The sequence below is a fragment of the Carassius auratus genome, chromosome 48 (assembly GCF_003368295.1).
Source record: "Carassius auratus strain Wakin chromosome 48, ASM336829v1, whole genome shotgun sequence".
In the NCBI taxonomy this organism is placed as follows: Eukaryota; Metazoa; Chordata; class Actinopteri; order Cypriniformes; family Cyprinidae; genus Carassius; species Carassius auratus.
The window spans coordinates 6,571,564-6,590,300 of NC_039290.1; the positions used below are offsets into that span (position 1 = coordinate 6,571,564).

At 35.6% G+C, this 18,737-nt stretch overlaps 3 protein-coding genes and 1 pseudogene across 4 annotated transcripts; all 4 read left to right on the forward strand.

Annotated features, from left to right (window-relative positions):
- Positions 1-2,291: 2,291 nt before the first annotated feature.
- Positions 2,292-5,847, forward strand: LOC113065300 (iodotyrosine deiodinase 1-like; annotated as a pseudogene).
- A 631-nt stretch (positions 5,848-6,478) lies between these two features.
- LOC113065658 (suppressor of IKBKE 1-like) lies at positions 6,479-9,524 on the forward strand. Of its 2 annotated transcripts, none has more exons than XM_026237101.1 (5): positions 6,479-6,845; positions 7,720-7,825; positions 7,905-8,047; positions 8,899-9,012; positions 9,092-9,524. In XM_026237101.1, exons 1-5 carry the CDS (start codon positions 6,690-6,692, stop codon positions 9,209-9,211), a joined length of 639 nt encoding a protein of 212 aa, XP_026092886.1. In that variant the 5' UTR covers positions 6,479-6,689; the 3' UTR covers positions 9,212-9,524. The 2 variants fall into 2 exon arrangements, with proteins under 2 accessions (XP_026092886.1, XP_026092888.1); XM_026237103.1 differs by having other exon boundaries at positions 6,479-6,821; positions 9,092-9,230.
- Positions 9,525-11,409: 1,885 nt separating this feature from the next.
- On the forward strand, positions 11,410-14,579 carry LOC113065660 (MICOS complex subunit MIC10-like). Its single transcript, XM_026237105.1, has 4 exons — positions 11,410-11,569; positions 12,797-12,844; positions 12,931-13,040; positions 13,876-14,579. The coding sequence occupies exons 1-4, from the start codon at positions 11,506-11,508 to the stop codon at positions 13,882-13,884; spliced, it is 231 nt and encodes a 76-aa protein (XP_026092890.1). The 5' UTR covers positions 11,410-11,505; the 3' UTR covers positions 13,885-14,579.
- A 107-nt stretch (positions 14,580-14,686) lies between these two features.
- Positions 14,687-18,400, forward strand: LOC113065659 (5-hydroxytryptamine receptor 6-like). The gene is made up of 3 exons (XM_026237104.1): positions 14,687-16,612; positions 17,230-17,364; positions 17,812-18,400. The coding sequence occupies exons 1-3, from the start codon at positions 15,602-15,604 to the stop codon at positions 18,169-18,171; spliced, it is 1,506 nt and encodes a 501-aa protein (XP_026092889.1). The 5' UTR covers positions 14,687-15,601; the 3' UTR covers positions 18,172-18,400.
- Positions 18,401-18,737: the final 337 nt, after the last annotated feature.

An 18,737-nucleotide genomic window follows, 5' to 3' on the forward strand; every position in this document is an offset into this window, starting at 1 on the left:
TACTAAAGTGCTTTTAGCCTTAGCAAGACAAAGGAGACTGATATTTTATTTAAAAAGTAATTACAACTAAAAATGGAAGTGCTTTAAATCATTTCCAATTTTAAAATAATTTCCACCAGGGTTATTATATTGATGAAATTGACAAAAACACACAAACTAAAATTACTAAAATTAAAAAACATTTGTATAAAAATTAACCATCAAGCAGTACAAAACACAATAACATCATTTTGTGGTGGAAACTGCTTTTAAAAAAAAGACACTGCATTCTCCTTTGATCATGTACTGTGTGTCTACCGTTGGACTGTTATAGTGGGAACATAAAATTTTTATTTTGCTTTCTATTTTATTTCTAAAAGTCCAAATGGTCAAAGGTGCACATAGTTGAAGAAACTTCACACTGAACTGATGTCCTTGAGTTTCTATAGTCCAATGCACTTGGCAAAGTATCAGTTAATAACATGACTATAAAGTGGCAATGAAGAGGAATTTCTATTCAATTAGGTGCAAACTATGGTTTAGGGATTAAAAATAGACCTTTGACATTTAACTTGCAAATTAGCTCATGCTAGATTGGAGTATTAAGAGTGGCTCATGTCTTGCTTTTTACTGATCATTTTAGATATGTTTAGATATTCATAATATGAAAAAAAGTTTTTACTTCTCTTACTTGGGTTCAGTCAGGATGCATATTTCAATCTTCGAGTAATGCTGAGACTGGAAAGCATGAAATGGTTGTGATACAGATGTGTGATGCTGAAATCTGACTAGGCAGAAATTCGTCTCCCTTTTCAAACAGAACTGGGAGTTAGACATGCTTGTTATCCTCACACTGAAATATAATTATCGCAAATGAGGTTCTGAGACGTCAAGCGTCAAGTTCAAGCCAAAACTAGAAAACAATCAAAATAACAGCATGTTTTAAAATGTTCACTGTTTTCTATAATGACACAAAACCACTGTTTTGATTATGTCATGTCTGTGAGAAAAACACCATACAGTGACGCAAATGAGATGATTTCCATTATAAAAACCACAACAGAACAACATCCACTACAAAATGTCCTTTGCATGACCTTTAAATGACCATCAGTGTGTGAGAACATAGATCCTACGTGAATAAATATTGCCAATTGCATTTCTTTAGTCTCCACAGGGGAAATGTATTCATGGAAAAAGTGCAGTAATGACAGAGCATTTTCATATTGTGATATGAAATGCATCTCTGAGAAGGGACTATTATTTTGATCTGCTATTATGATTGATAACATTAAATTAACTTTGAGCTCATCATTCAAATGTGAATACATTGTAATATCATGGTGAGTGCAAGAGAGAGTGAGAGAGATTTTCAATTAAATCAATAAATGTCGTGTCAACAGCGTCGTGACTGATATTTTGCTTGATCGCTGCTTTGGGGTGGATTTCTTGCAGTCTAAACACACCAGTGTAAACACACACACACACACACACAAGTAATATTGATTTAATTAATTCTAAATCAATTTATATTATATTTGAATAATAACCAGATTTTATTACGACATTTGATATTTTGTTGTATAATGTTATACAACAACATGCTGATTTTATTAAGATATATGATTAATAGACAATCCATGCTGATATCGAAAATATCATGAAATCTCGAGGGTTCAATAAACAATAAGTTCATGTCAAGTTACTTAAATTTAGATAGGCCTGCTGTTACTCTGTCCGATTTGCTCCGCCAATGAAAATATGACCGAATGAAGTCACAGCTAAATTGACATCCGATCGACAGGATCTGAGGAACACACCAGACAAGTGCTGGTGATTTATTCCTGGTTGAATCAACGTATTTGAATGAATCGTTTGAGTAAATGATTCACTGACTCATTCATAGACTTCACTTGATCATTGCTGAATCTACTAAATATTTAAAAAGCATATACAATATATACAAAACCTTAAAAATTAACTGAATAAACGTCTTTGAATGAATCGATTAAATAAATGATTCATAAAAACGGTTACATGTTGCAAAGACATATAAAACGAGTCAAATTCCCAACGTTAATGCATTTCAATGTTATTACTGAGTAATAATAACAACAAAATTTTAAATTATTTTTACATTTTTATTGAATTAATATGAAAAAATTAATATTAAAATACTATAACTCTAAACTAAGTATATACTTAGGCTATTATAAATATCACAGATATATCATATGAATGACTGCTGTGTGATAATCAAATCGTGCACTAGTGTGTATAAGTTCCCTGGGAGCTGTTAAATAAAGAAAGTGATGGTGGTTTTGTGTGTGATTATCGGGTTTCTCTTTAAAAGCTCCCAGAGAAGAGAGACTATATCGAAGCAGGAGAGTTCAGATCAGAAAGCCAGACAATTGATGGACAAGAAACCGCAAGATGATACAGAAATCAACAGTAAACTCAACGGTACTCTCCATCACTAGATCCAGTGCTTTAAGTGGGCCGGTACGCAGTGGTACTCAGTACCGCCACTTCCAAATATAGCTCTTGAGCATACCGCCACCTCTCCGTGCGCCCAGAACGTGCTTTTAGCGTACTGGTACGTTCATTTGGACATCTGTTTTAATAGAGGTTTTAATCCTTTTCCTTCACTGCCACTTTTAGAGCGCCCTTCACAATGCACGCTTCCTAATTCCTCCTTTCGGAGTATGGAGCATGAATCATTTGAACCAATTTAAGAGTTCGGAGCGGGTTCGCGAATCATTTGAGTCAGTTCGGGAGTTCGGAGCAGCTTCGCGGATCATTTGAATTAGTTTGAGAAATGGGAGCGGGTTCGCGAATCATTTGAGTCAGTTCGGGAGTTCGGAGCGGTTTCGCGAATCATTTGAATCATTTTGGGGTTTCGGAGGGGTTCACGAATCATTGAGTCAGTTTGGGGATCGCAAATCATTTGAATCAATTCAGGAGTTTGGAGCGGCTTCGCGGATCATTAGAATCAATTGGAGAGTTCGTATAGGGTTCGCGAATCATTTGACTCAGTACGGGAGTTCAAAACGGGTTTGCGAATCATTTGAGTCAGTTTGTGGATCGCGAATCATTTGAATCAGTTCGGGAGTTCGGAGTGGGATCGCGAATCATTTGAGTCACTTCGGGAGTTCAAAACGGATTCGCGAATCATTTGAGTCAGTTTGGGGATCGCAAATTATTTGAATCAGTTCGGGAGTTCGGAGCGTGATTCATTTGAGTCAGTTAGGGAGTTCAGAGCTGGTTCGCGAATCATTTGAGTCAGTTTGGAAGTTTGAATTCAATAATGCAGTAGCTCTTTCTAAGGGTATTTTTTCAAAATCCTTTTGCACATTTTATTTATGTTCAGTAGTTCTTTCTAGCTCAAGCAAATCCACAAACTAATAAAATGATTTATTATTAAGGTTGCCTGTTGACTGCTGTATATAAAAGGCCTTCAATATAGTTGTTGTTACCTCAGGGGATGAGGGGAGTCATCCAAAAAAAAAAGAAAACACAGAATATATATATATATATATATATATATATATATATATATTTTTTTTTTGGCTATAATAGAGTACCGGCACCTCTTTTGGGTCACTTAAAGCACTGACTAGATCACATCATAAACTAGTAATATTAAGGAGTAAGTGACAGGAATTTGACTTTATCCTTTACTTTTGAATGCACTGGCAAGTCTAAAGGCCTACATGTTTTCTAATTTTATCTTAATGTTTTCATTATTAAATAGTGTTTGCAAAAATATTTTATTTGCAAAACCCACCATAAGTCATCTCATGTTCTCATGAAGTCTCATTCTCATGTTCATCTCATCTCATCTCATATATATATATATATATATATATATATATATATATATATATATATATATATATATATATATATATATATATATATATATATATATGTACACACACACACACACAACCAAAACTAATAAACTATACAAAAGTACTCCAGTATGCAAAACAGTAAAGCACATGATCAGTTCAATGAACAAAAATTATTTGGATTTGAAAAAATGTCTGGATGGTTGGAGTCAGCAGCACAAGAGTGGATATATATATATATATATATATATATATATATATATATATATATATATATATATATATATATATTTCAGTCAAAAATTAATATAGGCCATCCAGAATGTAGATGAATTTGTTTTTTCATGCAGATGTCAAACACAAGATCAGAGAGATCATTGAGGAGGAGGAGGAGATCAACTACATGCAAAGGATGGGAGACAATTGGCTCCATGACCTGAAGAAACTGAGGTGCCTTTCAAAGAGAAAAAATAAAAATAAAAATGTATTAGTTGTATTATTACTGTACTATTAATATCTACTAGTGTTATGTGTTAATATAATTTAATTATTATGCATTAATAAATTGAATATAACAATTACAGACATAATAAAAATGTGTTGACTAAAACTTAGCTATGACACTAGTGCCCCCTTGTGGTTATTTTTTTTACCATGGTTGAGATTGTTTCAAACAGTTAAGAGGTCACATAATAGTATTAATAATAATTATTATTATTATATAGGGATTTTTGGTAGGATTTACAGATAAATTTAGATATTATATTTGATAATTATTATAATAATTACACTATGTTTTAATAGCTGTGTTACTAGAGCCCCCTTGTGTATTTGTTCTACTATAGCTAATTTTATTTCAAGAATTTATGACTTTCGAATTTACTAAATAACAAACAAGTAAAGGTGTCTTTCACAGGACAAACTGGGTGAAGGAGTGTTTAGATGTGGCTCCGTATCTGATTCTAGTGTTTAAGGAGACATGTGGAATTCTGCCCAACGGCAAGAAAAAGACTCAGTGTGTCCATTTCCTGTGGCATTCTGTTGGCTGCTCTGCAGGTCAGACACACACAAAAAGCAAATTACACAAACACCCAAATCAAACAATAGATTTTTAAAAAGTGGATCTTTGGTTTAAATGTGTTTCTCTTTTCTCTCTCTGTTCTATTTTTGTGTGTGTTTGAATATGGGGCCGTGACGATGACTCCTCTGAACTGTTTGCATGATTTCTCTAATGTACGATTCATATATTATCAGTGTTGTGCTAATTACTAAGAAATAGTACAGTTACTAGTTACTTAATTCAAAAAGTAACTCAATTACTTTGTTGATCCCTTACACCAAAAAGTAATGCATTTCTGTTATTAAAGACCTTTCTTTAATGTTCCCATTAATTTGCTTTTATGCGTTATGGTCTATACAAACACAAAGTAAAACAGAAAGTAATTTTTAAACATTATTTTGATTGAGGCAGACCAGCACAAACTGAATATTGTATCACAAGGATTTCTGAAATAAATAACAAAACACCTGAATAATATATTCAGAATCAAAAACTAAAGTTGCTTCTGCATCATAAAAGCTGTGTTGAGCCCTTAAAAATTTTCCTTTCACAGCTTAAGTATGAAAACTATCAACAATGGAAAACATACACAAAAAAATTTGAAATAAATAAATGAAAGCAATCTGAATTATTCAGAATCAATTTAGAGAAACATATATATATATATATATATATATATATATATATATATATATATATATATATATATATATATATACATACACACACACACACACACACACACACAGTACAGACCAAAAGTTTATTTTACGGTTATTGCAAGATAATGCAATCTGTATCGCGAAGATCATTTTTCAATAATCATCTCTAAATTACAGTCCACCATGGGTTTATTACTGTGACAAAGCATATATAGTTAAATGTGAAAAAGTGTGTCATTTGTTAGATGTTGAAATACTTTATTCCATCCCATCTTAGTATGCAGAGACATAAGCTAAGCTAATTGTAATTCAACAGAAAAGTGTAAACACCTCGTTCTGTAATTTGTAATATATATTAAATTAGAAAAAAAGTAGACTGAATAGAAAAAGAATAGGGAAACGCTAGAGTGTTAGAGGGTCCATTTTTTATAATAGATAAAAAGAAAACATGTAAATAGAATAGAAAATGAGTAAATAACGCTAGTGTTAGAGGGTATTTTTATAATAAATAAAAATAAAACAATAGAATAGAGAGTTCTAGATGCTAGTGTTTGAGGGTCAATTGTTTTATAATAAAAGCATAAAAAGAATGGAGAGTGCTAGTGTTGAAGGGTCTGTATAGACGATAGATATATTTTGATCAATTTTATTGTTATTATAATTTTATTATAAATAGTTTGAATACTTTTTTTTTACCCAAACGGTGTATTTATTTTGCAAATCAAGGCGAAGCGTATCCTTTGTTAGATGTTAAAATAATTTATTCATTCCCATTTTATTATGCAAAGACACATTTCTAAGCTATTTGCAGAATAATAATAAAAATAATATTCATAATAATTCGGGTACTTTTAATGATTTATTTATTTATTTTCTTTCAGGCTTTTATTTTGAAAACATATTTCCTGTAACGTTACGTACAAAACAGTTGACGCATTTGACGTTGTCTAGCACAGGAAGTTACTTCACTTGACAGCTTTCTTTAATCGACTTTCTTACTATGTTTGCCTTTTGTGATTGATATAAGAAAGTAGATATGTAATATATCTCAACATCTTCTAGTTGGACTGTTAGCATCAGGCTCGCTGAGAGCAGCGCTGTAGTTTGAGTGTGTTTGTGGAGGTGAAGGTGGAGATGTGTTCGATAGAGAAGGTGCTGGGCGACGCGCGAACGCTGCTGGAGCGGCTGAAGGAGCACGACACGGCCGCAGAGACTCTCATCGAGCAGTCGAGCGTTCTGAACCACAAGATCCACAGCATGAAGGAGGTTGGAAACACTCTCCCTGACAAGGCATGATATGAACACCCTACAGAGCACACATATGACCTCTTAAGTACGACGGCGTTTTAGTGCCGCGTTGAAAAAAAAAAATCTAAAATTGAAGTGAATGAAGTCGAAGTGAATGAAGTCGAAGTGTTTCCAGAATAAAGTCGTAACACTACGAGAATGAACTCGAAATACTACGAGAATAAAGTCGAAATATTACTAGAATAAAGTGCTGTCAAATAATTAATTGCAATTAATCACATCCAAAATATTTTTTTGTTTGTTAACATAATATATGAGTGTATAGTGTATATTTATTATGTATATATATATATATATATATATATATATATATATATTTTTTTTTTTTTTTTAATATATATATTAAATATATTTATGTATAATATAAAATATAATAATATAAATATATAAATGTACATACATGTAAATATTTTCAAAATATATACTGTATGTATTTACATATCCAGTAACGTTACAAATGTATACATATTGCCAAATCAAGATACATTTAGTGACAAAACATCTTTCAACAGATTATTTTTCTTACTCCATTGACTACAATCTATCTTTCTTGTTTTTAACAAACTCACGTAATTTTGATCTAATTTTTGGAGAACTAGACTTATGTTCTTATTGTGTGTGTATGTGTGTGTGATTTTTGTTTTTTTATTATTATTAATTGATAATCAAATTTGTTATCAATTATTTTTAATCCCATAAAAACATATATAGATAGACACATAACGTGCAACCTGGATTAATTGATAATCAAATTATTTGTCAGTTTAGTTGTTTAAGTTCTATGTGATGCGTCTAATGACTAATGAAGAATAACCAGTTATCACCCATTATGAATTTCTGTTTTTCCTGTATGTAGAACATGGAGGAAAGCACAGAGTATCAGGAGCTGTCCAGATACAAACCTCACGTCCTGCTGACCCAGGAGAACACCCAAATCAAAGACCTCCAGCAGGAGAACAGAGGCAAGGCGGTGTGAGTTTCTTCAAAGTGTCTCGCATTTGTAGAATGAATCCCTGATTCGACTCTTTGTGCTGTTCACAGAGCTCTGTATCTCTCTGGAGGAGCACCAGTACGCCTTAGAGCTGATCATGGGCCGATACCGAAAACAGATGCTTCAGCTGATGATGGAAAAGAAAGAGATTGATGCCAAACCTGTGCTTAACCTTCACAAGGATCAAGCTAAGGTGCCAGCTAGACCTTTGCTTTCTTAATAAAATAGTTCATCCAGAAATGAGGATTTGTTTTAAATGTACTCACTCTCAGGCCATCAAGGATGTAGATGAGTTTGTTTCTTCATCAGAACAGCTTTGGAGAAATGTAGCATTCCATCGCTTGCTCACCAGTGGATCCTCTGCAGTGAATGGGTGCCGTCAGAATGAGAGTCTAAACAGTTGATTAAAAAAACACAATCCACAAATAATCCACACCTCTCCAGTCCATCAGTTAATATATTGTGAAAATCTTGAGTGTTTGTAAGAAACAAATCCATCATTACGGTGTTTTAACTTCAAATTGTCGCTTCTGGCAAATTAATTCATAATCCATAATAACGCTTCCTCCAGTGAAAAAGTGCATCCTTTGTTGTCCTCTCACATCAAAATTCACTCACATTTTTGTTTAAAACGGTTTTGGCCTGGTGCTTGATCTGTGCATATTTCTCTCCTGATTCAGACAAGATGACTTTTTAACTGAAGAAAGAAATATTTTGGATAGAGGCCTCGTATTTTAGATAGAAGCAACACTCAAGATTTTCACTTCACAATACATTAACTGGTGGACTGGAGTGATGTGGATTACTCGTGGATTATTGTGATGGTTTTATCAGCTGTTTGGACTCTCATTCTGACGGCACCCATTCACTGCAGAGCATCCATTAGTGAGCAAGCAATATGATGCTAAATTGACCAAAGTCTGTTCCGATGAAGAACGAAACTCTACATGTTAACTCTACCTGTTCCTTTAAAAGTTTGCATCAGTTTCTTTAAGTTATTCTGAAACCAGGCAGGATGAAACCTAAAATAAGCTTTTATTCCAGGAGGTTCAAACCCAGTTGGAGCGGATCTGTGAAATGGGTCAAGTAATGCGTCGAGCTGTGCAGGTGGATGACCAGCGCTTCTGCTCTGTGAAAGAGCAATTGGCACAGCTTGAAGTAATGGCTTTATTTAAATACATCGGCTTAGAATATCTGTTTTTGTATGTTCATGTAACACATCTTATTGTTGATGCAGATTGAAAACAAGGAGCTCAGGGGACTGCTGTCCATCAGCAACATCTCTGTGAAGCCACAGAGAGAGGAGACAAACCCTGCTGAGAAGGCAGCCCAGAGCCCTAAGAAACAAGAGCCCTAATTGAGGAAAATGTTACTTTAGATTTTGTATGTCGGGTGACCTGGCGTCCACTGACATCAGTATCTGTATCGGGATCTCTAGTGTTGATTTGGACTGTCCCGGCGGGGTTTAACTTCCTCCTGCCTGATGATGCACTTTCTGATGTGAGTTATTAATGATGATAGTGTTTTTGTTCAGTAAAGATGCATCACCTCTTTAGTTTTTATTTTAATAATAGATGCTTAATAACTTAAGATAAATTTGGATTATAGATCAGTCCTGGCTCTATTTCTTGTTTGCATTTTCCAAAAAAATAAAACGTTTTTTAAAATTAGAATTTTGTCTTTTTGATTTAGCCTAAGCAGGATTGTAGGTATTTTTAGCTCACATGATTAAATTGTGTTTGGAGTACATTGTATATTTGTGAAAACCGATTATTAACAGGCCTGTTAAATAATTTTCATCTCAGGAAAGCAATCATATGTACTGCAGTTGTTATTTTGTATAACACAATATGTCAAATAAAATACAGTTATTCATGTTTAAATGTGATAAGTTTTATGTTTTATCAGCAGGTTGATATTTATGTGATATATTTTAAAGCATGATATTAAATAAAATAAAAAAAAATCTGAAACCTAGAATCCATCATACAGTGTGACATTTTATTTCAATAAATATGTATTAATATTCTATTTACATGTAAAATAAACTAAAGGGATATAATTTTTTATATAATTTGTAATACTTTAAGTGTCTGATTATTAATCTATAATTAATGTTTAATGAAACTTTCCAGTAATTATATTTTACCCTTACTATTCAAAAAATATTTAAAATTACTTACAGTATTTATATCTTTTGTGATACTTGAAATTATCATTATATTAAAGTTATGTTTACATTTAAAAAATACTATTAAAACATTTTTCAGCGTTGGTTAGAAAGCTATAATTAATATGCTTGGATTTCAGTGTAGTATTGAACGATGCAAAATTCCATTAAATCTACTAAAAGCTCATTTTGGAGTTGGTACAGTTTATTTATACAGTAGTATATGTATTTGTTTGATTACTAAATATTTTAGATTAGATTCAACTTTATTGTCATTGCACATGTAAGGTAAGGCAACGAAATGCAGTTAGCATCTTACCACAAGTGCCATAAGCAGTAAGTACGGAATATGCAGATCTACAATATGTTACAAATGTAAAATAAATTGATTCAAATGATTCGTGATCCCGCTCCGAACTCCCGAACTGACTCAAATGATTTGCGATCCCGCTCCGAACTCCCGAACTGATTCAAATGATTTGCGATCCCCAAACTGACTCAAATGATTTGCAAACCCGCTCCGAACTCCCGCACTGACTCAAATGATTCGCGATCCCGCTCCGAACTCCCGAACTGATTCAAATGATTCGCGATCCTGCTCCGAATTCCCGAACTGACTCAAATGATTCGCGAACCCGCTATGAACTCTCGAATTGATTCAAATGATCCGCGAAGCCGCTCCGAACTCCCGAACTGATTTAAATGATTTGCGATCCCCAAACTGACTCAAATGATTCGCGATCCTGCTCCGAACTCCCAAACTGACTCAAATGATTCGCGATCCCCATAACTGACTCAAATTATTCGCTATCCCGCTACGAACTCCCGAACTGATTCAAATGATGCGATCCCCAAACTGACTCAAATGATTCGCGAACCCACTTTGAACTGACCCGAACTGATTCAAATGTTCCCGCTCTGACATATATTCAGATATAAATGTAATTTTAAAAATAAATTAATAATTTTCGATTTTCAAATATTGCACCTGTCAAACATAGTCTATTAGCATGATATACAGATAGGTGTACTATGAACATGCTATACAGATGGATTCTGTAAATCTGTATGTACACTATAAGCTGAAACTACATACACTTTTACATAATCCATCTTTAGAGTATGTTCATAGTACACTTAGTATTTAAAATGTTAATTGTCCATAATACTGCCTTATCTGTATATTTATTGTACATTTGTAAATATGTGTGCGATTGTTTTTATTTAAAGCGCTGTGGGTAACCCGGTTTCTTTAGTAGTGCTATTTAAATAAACCAACCCCCACAAAAAAAAAAAAAAAAATTGAAACGTATTTTGTATCCGTGCGTTGATCACTAGCGTTATTTCTCCGCCTGTCCAGCAGATGGCGCTATTATGCAGCGCGTACACACTCCTCCACTGCCGGAGAAGGAAAGTATGACAGTTGTGCTACAGCCTTCAAGCCAAAGTCATCCGTTTCACCGCCGCCGTCCGCTGACATCATGTCTGAGAAAGAGCTCGGGCAAAAGTGGGACCGCTGCCTCGCAGACTGCGCTGTTAAATTCGGTAAGAATGCATTAGATGTAATAATCAGCTTTGATTAAGGGCGCGTAGTCACGTACGTGTAGGACACTCGGGTCACTGATAAGACGCACACGCTGGGTTCGGCGCTAAACCTAGTGAACTCTCTACATAGACGACTGTAAATACCATTGTGTTTTTAAAGAAGCTCGTAAGGCTTTGAGAACTATGGTATTATTGTGTGTTCTATTAAAAAGGTTAGGTGAATTATAGTTACTCCTAGGACCGTCTATGACTCATCTATGCAAGTCTTAGTATTAAGTAATTTCTTAAATCTATGTTTTTTGGACTGTTTTTCTACTATCAGAGCTGAGTAGATTACTTACAAATGATAATCCATTACTGCTTCCAAATTTCAAATTATAGCTAGTAACGTTTTATGGTACTATATTTTAGGTACTATAATCAGACTAACTTGATGATTAAAATATAATCTTGAACCATATTAATATAAATATACAAAGAGTGTGCATTAAATATTATATTACATCAAGGTTTCCCTGTTTGAGTTTAATGAAAAGCTAAAGATTTATAAAATTACAAATAAGTAATTTTAAAATAACATCAATATAAAACACAACGTAAAAAAAATTAATATTGTTTACCTGCATTTCATGTGACAATTAATCAACGTCAGCGAACCGTTAACATGCAAATGTGATACATAGTTATTAAAAAAAAAAAAAAAAAATTATATATATATATATATATATATATATATATATATATATATATATATATATATATATATATATATATATATATATATAATTTAAATCTCAGGGGTTTGTCAAGTAAATTAGATGAAAGAGGTTCATATTAAAAAAAAAAAGTTTGGGAATCCCTGAATTACATGTGAATAAGAATTTAAATAACCTACTGAGTGATAATTCAAATAGCAGTTAATGTGCTCATCAGTAGTTGATGCAATGTCGAAACACTTCTTAAAACTGAAATGATTTTTATAAATCAGTGGTTAAATGATGTCTGGCTGATCTTAGTCTGAATTTATGATCTAAATGTCTATATAAGCAGCAGGCTATTTTAGAAAGGGAAAAATAAAAAAAGAATTCGGGAGAATCAGTAAAAGATGAATAATGTATTGCTATTGGGGGAATAATATATTGCCTAAACATGTAATCAAAGTAGTTTTAGCCAGATACAATATGGGCATGCTGGGTAATTTTGTAATATAATGTTTTTGTCTAATAGGTACCGGTCTGGGTCTAGGAATTGTGTTCTCTGTTGTTTTCTTCAAGCGTAAGTATATTACATTATACCTAGTGTAAACCAGATTTATTAGAATGAGTCCTCATTTGTGCTAATGTGAAAATGTGTTTGTGCAGGCCGGACGTGGCCCATTGTGTTTGGGACAGGACTGGGTCTTGGCATGGCTTATTCTAACTGCCAGAATGACTTGAGGTCACATTATGTACTGCAGAGTAAAGTTGCTAAGGTTTGTGTTTTTATGGATTTCACGTGTCGTCTTGAACAAATCTCACTAAGCAGTTTGTCTGTGTGCTTGAAATATTTGTTTGCATTAGAGAGCTTGGGCTCATTTATAAAAACATGCATATAATTATCCTAAATGCGAATGGATGAAAATATTTTAGACATTTTTAATGAATAATTTATAAAATGTATATTCAAAAAATCTGCTGTCAATAAGAATAAGATACTACTATTCAACTTTTTGTTATTGTTTGAATTAGATTTTTATACTTTATGGTCTGTTTTTATCTTACAGTTTTTATATTTTTAATAATTGTCTTAATTTTGTTTGAATACATGTGAACAGCGCTGATGTTTTGACTATTAAATTATATAAAATTCAATAATTCTGGTTTGATTATTAATAATACATTATGTGTGTGTGTGTGTGTGTATACCGTATATATGTGTGTGTGTCTATATAGCTATTACATTTGAGTTAATTTACTACAATTATATAGAAAAAGAAAATTGGCCTTTGCAAAAAGCTGAAATAAAATAAACACTATTTTGTTTGTTAATCTTTATTTCAAGTCATTAATAGTTTTGTTTAAATTTTTTTAGTTAATAAAGATAACACTGATAAAAATGTGCTTTTGCTCATCTATATATTCAATTATATTTAGTTATTCAAATGTTTGTTAAATTGTGACATTCTCATGCTTTTCCATATAAATTAGATTTGATTGGTTTGTGTCTTTTAACACAAGGTTATATGCATGGAAACTCTCTGACTGAAGGCATTTAAAGATCATTTGAAAGGTTTCAAATTCTGACCTGTTTTCTCTTGTCTCTTTCAGGAGCAGTAGAGTCACATCAGTTATGGATTCTGTCATCTGCCTTGCTTTTCATACAGTATTCAAAGCCTGACACAACAGACTGGTTGTCTTTCTTTCTCCATAACATCCATCTTCTTGTACAGGACAGTCTGTTTATTTAATAAAATATTAAGAAATCAGCTTTTAAGTTTGCTAAGGATGATTTGAATGTGATTTATTTTTTTAAACTTTATTAAAAAAAAATGTCCCTACAGTAACATGCATTCCAAAAATCATAGTCTTCTATTATAACCCCAGAGATAGCATCCCACGCTGTCATCTAGCTTCTGACACAGGCCAAGATGATATTTGGCAACCATGCTAAACTAGTGCACTTTGCTCAATGCAAAACATTTGCACAAACCTGCATTGTGTCCAGGGCAGTGTTGGCATCGTGACAGGTCTCCAATAGTGAAATTACAAGCATATCTTTTTTTTTTCATCTGGCATGCTTATGATTGCACTATTGTAATGTTGGTTTTTACGTAAAGGTAAAAGTACATATCAAAATAAGTTCTCATGCATGACCTTGTTCAGAACTAAGGCTTCAGGGAATTGATGCAGGCATGTGGGCTGTAATGATAATAAAACTATCATATTTTGCTTTTTTCAGATGTATACACAACTGTACAACCATTTAGGAAGATCCTTTCAGCTTTTTCCATCTTGGAATAAACTTTCATTTCAAAACCCTTTTTTTTTCCTCTCAGTTCTAATGTGATCACTATTATCATTGTATAACCTGTATTGTAGTCTGTGTTTTGACAATCAACATTAAAAAAAACAAAAATTGCTAGAGGTACCTAATATCAAAGTCACGGTGAAGCACAGAAGAAAAAGTGTTCACGCATACACGAAATGTCTTGTTAAATTACATTTGAATCATTTGGTAGCAATCTTATAAAAACGTTTTTTGTCATATCTCACATTTACATAAGCCTTTTTTTAGATGTTAATTACTTGACTTAACCCTGAATGACAATTGGCTGTGAATGTGCATAAAGTCGCCATACTCAGACATGCTTTATGCCCAGCAGCAGAGTGTGGATCCCACAGACACCCTGAAGTGGACGATATGGGGATTAGGAGGGCGCAGGGAACAGCAAAGCCGCCAACACAGTTACCTCTAGTGTACTTGTCCGCTTCTTTTTACTCAATTACAGTTACACAATTACTGAATAAAGAACACTGAGCTCATAAAAATGCATTTAAAAAAGCAAACCGAGAGAAATGGACCAAGATAAGTTTGTTTTTTAATTCACTCTAAAAATATCTATACAGTGGTCTTGCTCTTGTGACACTCCCTTTCTTTCTCTCACACTCTCTCGTACCGAAGCCCACCTCTCAGTTGCCCTCCCCCAAAGAGTGTCATCATGACACGTAGCTTTGAAATACTCTGACAGGCACAGAATTGCTCATACTGGTGCTAAGCGTTGACAAAGCCAGACTATTTACAAGGACATGTGTCGTTTTATTGCTTTGCTCATCTCATGTTAACAAATGGAGGGATGGCAGCTGAATATACTTGCACTGGTGTGACTGAGGAACAGAGAGGGAGTGAAATCACCAACCTTGCCAGGGGAAAGATGGAAAGGATTACTCTAAACAGGACATCTTGATCTTTTTCGCACCACCTGAGGTGGTCTGCATCAGATTTCAGTAAGGTGACCCGCAGATCAACTGTTTCACATTCAGCATCACTCTCTCAATGCACTTGAAAAACGCTGGATGTGTGTTCGCTTCATCGAGACCACAGGAAGCGCACACAGTCCTATTCAACTCTCCGATGATGAGTGGCTCACCTATCCCTCGAGTAGAGACAGGATCAGTTGTGGATGCCAGGAATGTTCCCAGGAGCTTCAATGACAGTGGTACTATCGGTGATGGCTGGAGCATTAGTGGCAGCGGTCCCTGGCTTCTCGCAGTCATGCTGTCCCTCATAATTCTGGTGACAGCTTGTGGGAACATTTTGTTGATTGCCTTGGTGTTCGCACATCGGTCGTTGCGCTGCACCTCCAATTGCTTCCTAGTGTCCCTCTTCCTGTCAGACTTGATGGTGGCTTTGGTCGTTATGCCCCCTGCTATGCTCAACGTGCTGTGTGGGACCTGGGTGCTGGCGCCCGGATTCTGCCCCGTCTGGCTTTGCTTCGACGTGATGTGCTGTAGTGCCTCCATTCTCAACTTGTGTGTTATCAGTCTGGACCGCTACCTCCTCATCATCTCTCCGTTGCGATACAAACAGCACATGACCCCGCCTCGTGCATTGCTTCTGGTAGGTGGGGCTTGGGGGTTGGCAGCCCTCACCTCCTTTCTGCCAATCAAGATGGACTGGCACAGTCTTGGTCGCACACAAGACCTTTCCGAGAACAATCCCGCCAATGCCACAGTCTCGCAGTTGAGTTTCCTCTACCCCTCTTCGTATTTCCACCTTACCACGTCAGGGATGCTGTCCATGCAGTGCCGCCTGCGGGTGACTCTCCCTTTTGCCCTCGTGGCGACCTTTCTGACCTTCTTCTTGCCTTCTACAGCCATATGTTTTACTTACTGCCGGATCCTGTTGGCGGCCAGAAGACAGGCACGACAAGTGGAGGCTCTTACGCATCCTACTTACCCACATCATTCACCAGGCGAACCATCTCATCCTCTTTCTCCTGGTCATGCCATCCAGGATGGAGATGACTACAGCCATCAAGAGCCACCAGTGTTGCGGCAAGCTCTGGTGAGAATTTCTGAATCGGAGAAAACAGTGGGATAGGAATTTAATTCTTCAAGTAAAAGTCTTAGAGTTATAAGATTCAATTTCTGGTGAATGTATTGCTTTGTGTATTTGTAAAACTTATATCTTAAAACTTGCTGAGAACTCCCGACAAACTAAGCTACTTGGAGTGCATGCATTGTCAAACTGTATTGGCCTACTGTTCATTCATGCACCCACTGCCTATTAAAGTGAAGGCTGTGTGATCACTGACACACTCACACAGCATGTGTAGAATGTGTAGAGAATTCCCTGCATCTTAAACACAAAAAGAAAGCTGAAATATGTAGCGGAAAAGGAAAATTCAATTTGAAGGACTGGAACAGAAAGTAATGAGTGACAAGATGAGGGTGTCGGAGTGCCAATAAAGGCATTTGAAGATGAGGAAGGGCGAAATGGGAACTATAGAACTAGTCAGACCTTGTGAGGCACTCACTTTCAAGAGCTTTCATCTGAGAGAGGGAAAGACATAAATAATTACCCAAGGCCAAGGTAACATTACTACCCATCTCTCAGCGGGCGAATCACTGTGAAATCTCTATGAATATATTCTTTTCTGTCTCTCCATCTCTTTCTCTCAGTTGTCGGTGAACAGTGAGCGCAGACTGGCACACAGGCAGAGGAAGAGAGCTCTGAAAGCCAGTCTTACCCTTGGAGTACTCCTGGGTCTCTTCTTCAGTGCCTGGCTTCCCTTTTTTATCACCAACATGGCACAGGTAAGTCCACAAAACAAAGATAAGAAGCATCCTTATTCATGTTGACTGCAAAACTCACTCATATTGAACCTTACCTTGATCTTAACAAGCATGTAACAAAAAAGGGGATGGGTGGCAAATTAATTATTTAATATGATAAACTGACAAAGATTCCTATTTTGTTGTGCAATTATTCTTTATCCTGCTCTCGAGCTTTCAACAATCCCGTCCCCCATCTGTGTCCTTCAATTTGCTTCTGGGCAAGCCTGTCTCTAGCCCTCCTTCACACACAATATGGTGTGTGAATAGCATCTCTATCTCCTAATTTCCCTTTCTTCATCCCTGGCATCCTGACATCCTCTTCCGACGAACCAGACATCTTTGACCTTTTCCACTTCTTTGATTTTGAGTCTCAGCTACATAATGCATTGATTTTGTGATCTAAGACCTTTTCTTTTGTACATTTAGGCGGTGTGTGAGTGCGTACCACCTTCCTTCTTCGATGCCATCACCTGGCTGGGCTACTGTAACAGCACCATGAACCCAATTATATACCCAATGTTCATGAGGGATTTCAAGAGGGCTTTGGCACGGCTTCTACCCTGCTGTTCTTCATCTCAAGCCCCTCGTAGGCCATCGTTGCCACTTTCCCTTTCTCTACGCAACTCAGGGGAGCCACAACTACCCACTGAACCCCCCTCCCTTGTGTCCGACCCGCCTCAACTACCGGCGACGGCTACAGACGCTGTTAACCTTCTCGATGCAGAACATGCTGGGATTGACCTGCCTCTGCTGCTGCCCAACCAGGTCGATACAGTAGACGACTGATACGCCAACTGAGACAACAAAAGAAGCGCAATATACTAGTATTGTCAAAGTCGGTACTAAAAAAATTTAAATGTCACGGTACCAGGTTTCTTTAAGTACCGGTGGTACCAAGGACCCGGTAAAACCCCGGTTCTTGGCGCATACAGCACTATGACTTCCGCGAAGCAGAAAACGCGGACGGAATCTCAAAATCCAGACATGAAAATGAATCTTATATTTTAATATGGACAGTCACGGAATTTGTCAAAGTAAGCATAAATTAATCAAATCTCCATATGGACCAGTATCTATAAATGTTGATACACAAAAGTTAAGTTATTGAAATATGAATCCTGCATGTTCTGCGCGTCTCTGTGTGAATGAATGAATGGCAGGACGTGCGGGTTTGTTTACTACACAGACTGAAGTGCGGGACGCTAATAATAAAGTAATCTGCTTCAGCATCTGCCGTCTCATTAAGGACATCACTACATAAACAACATCACCAGAACTGTTCTGAGACAATTCACAAGCATTTTACCATTTAATTTGAGTAAAACCAGTGTCAAAATAAAAGTAGCGCGTCA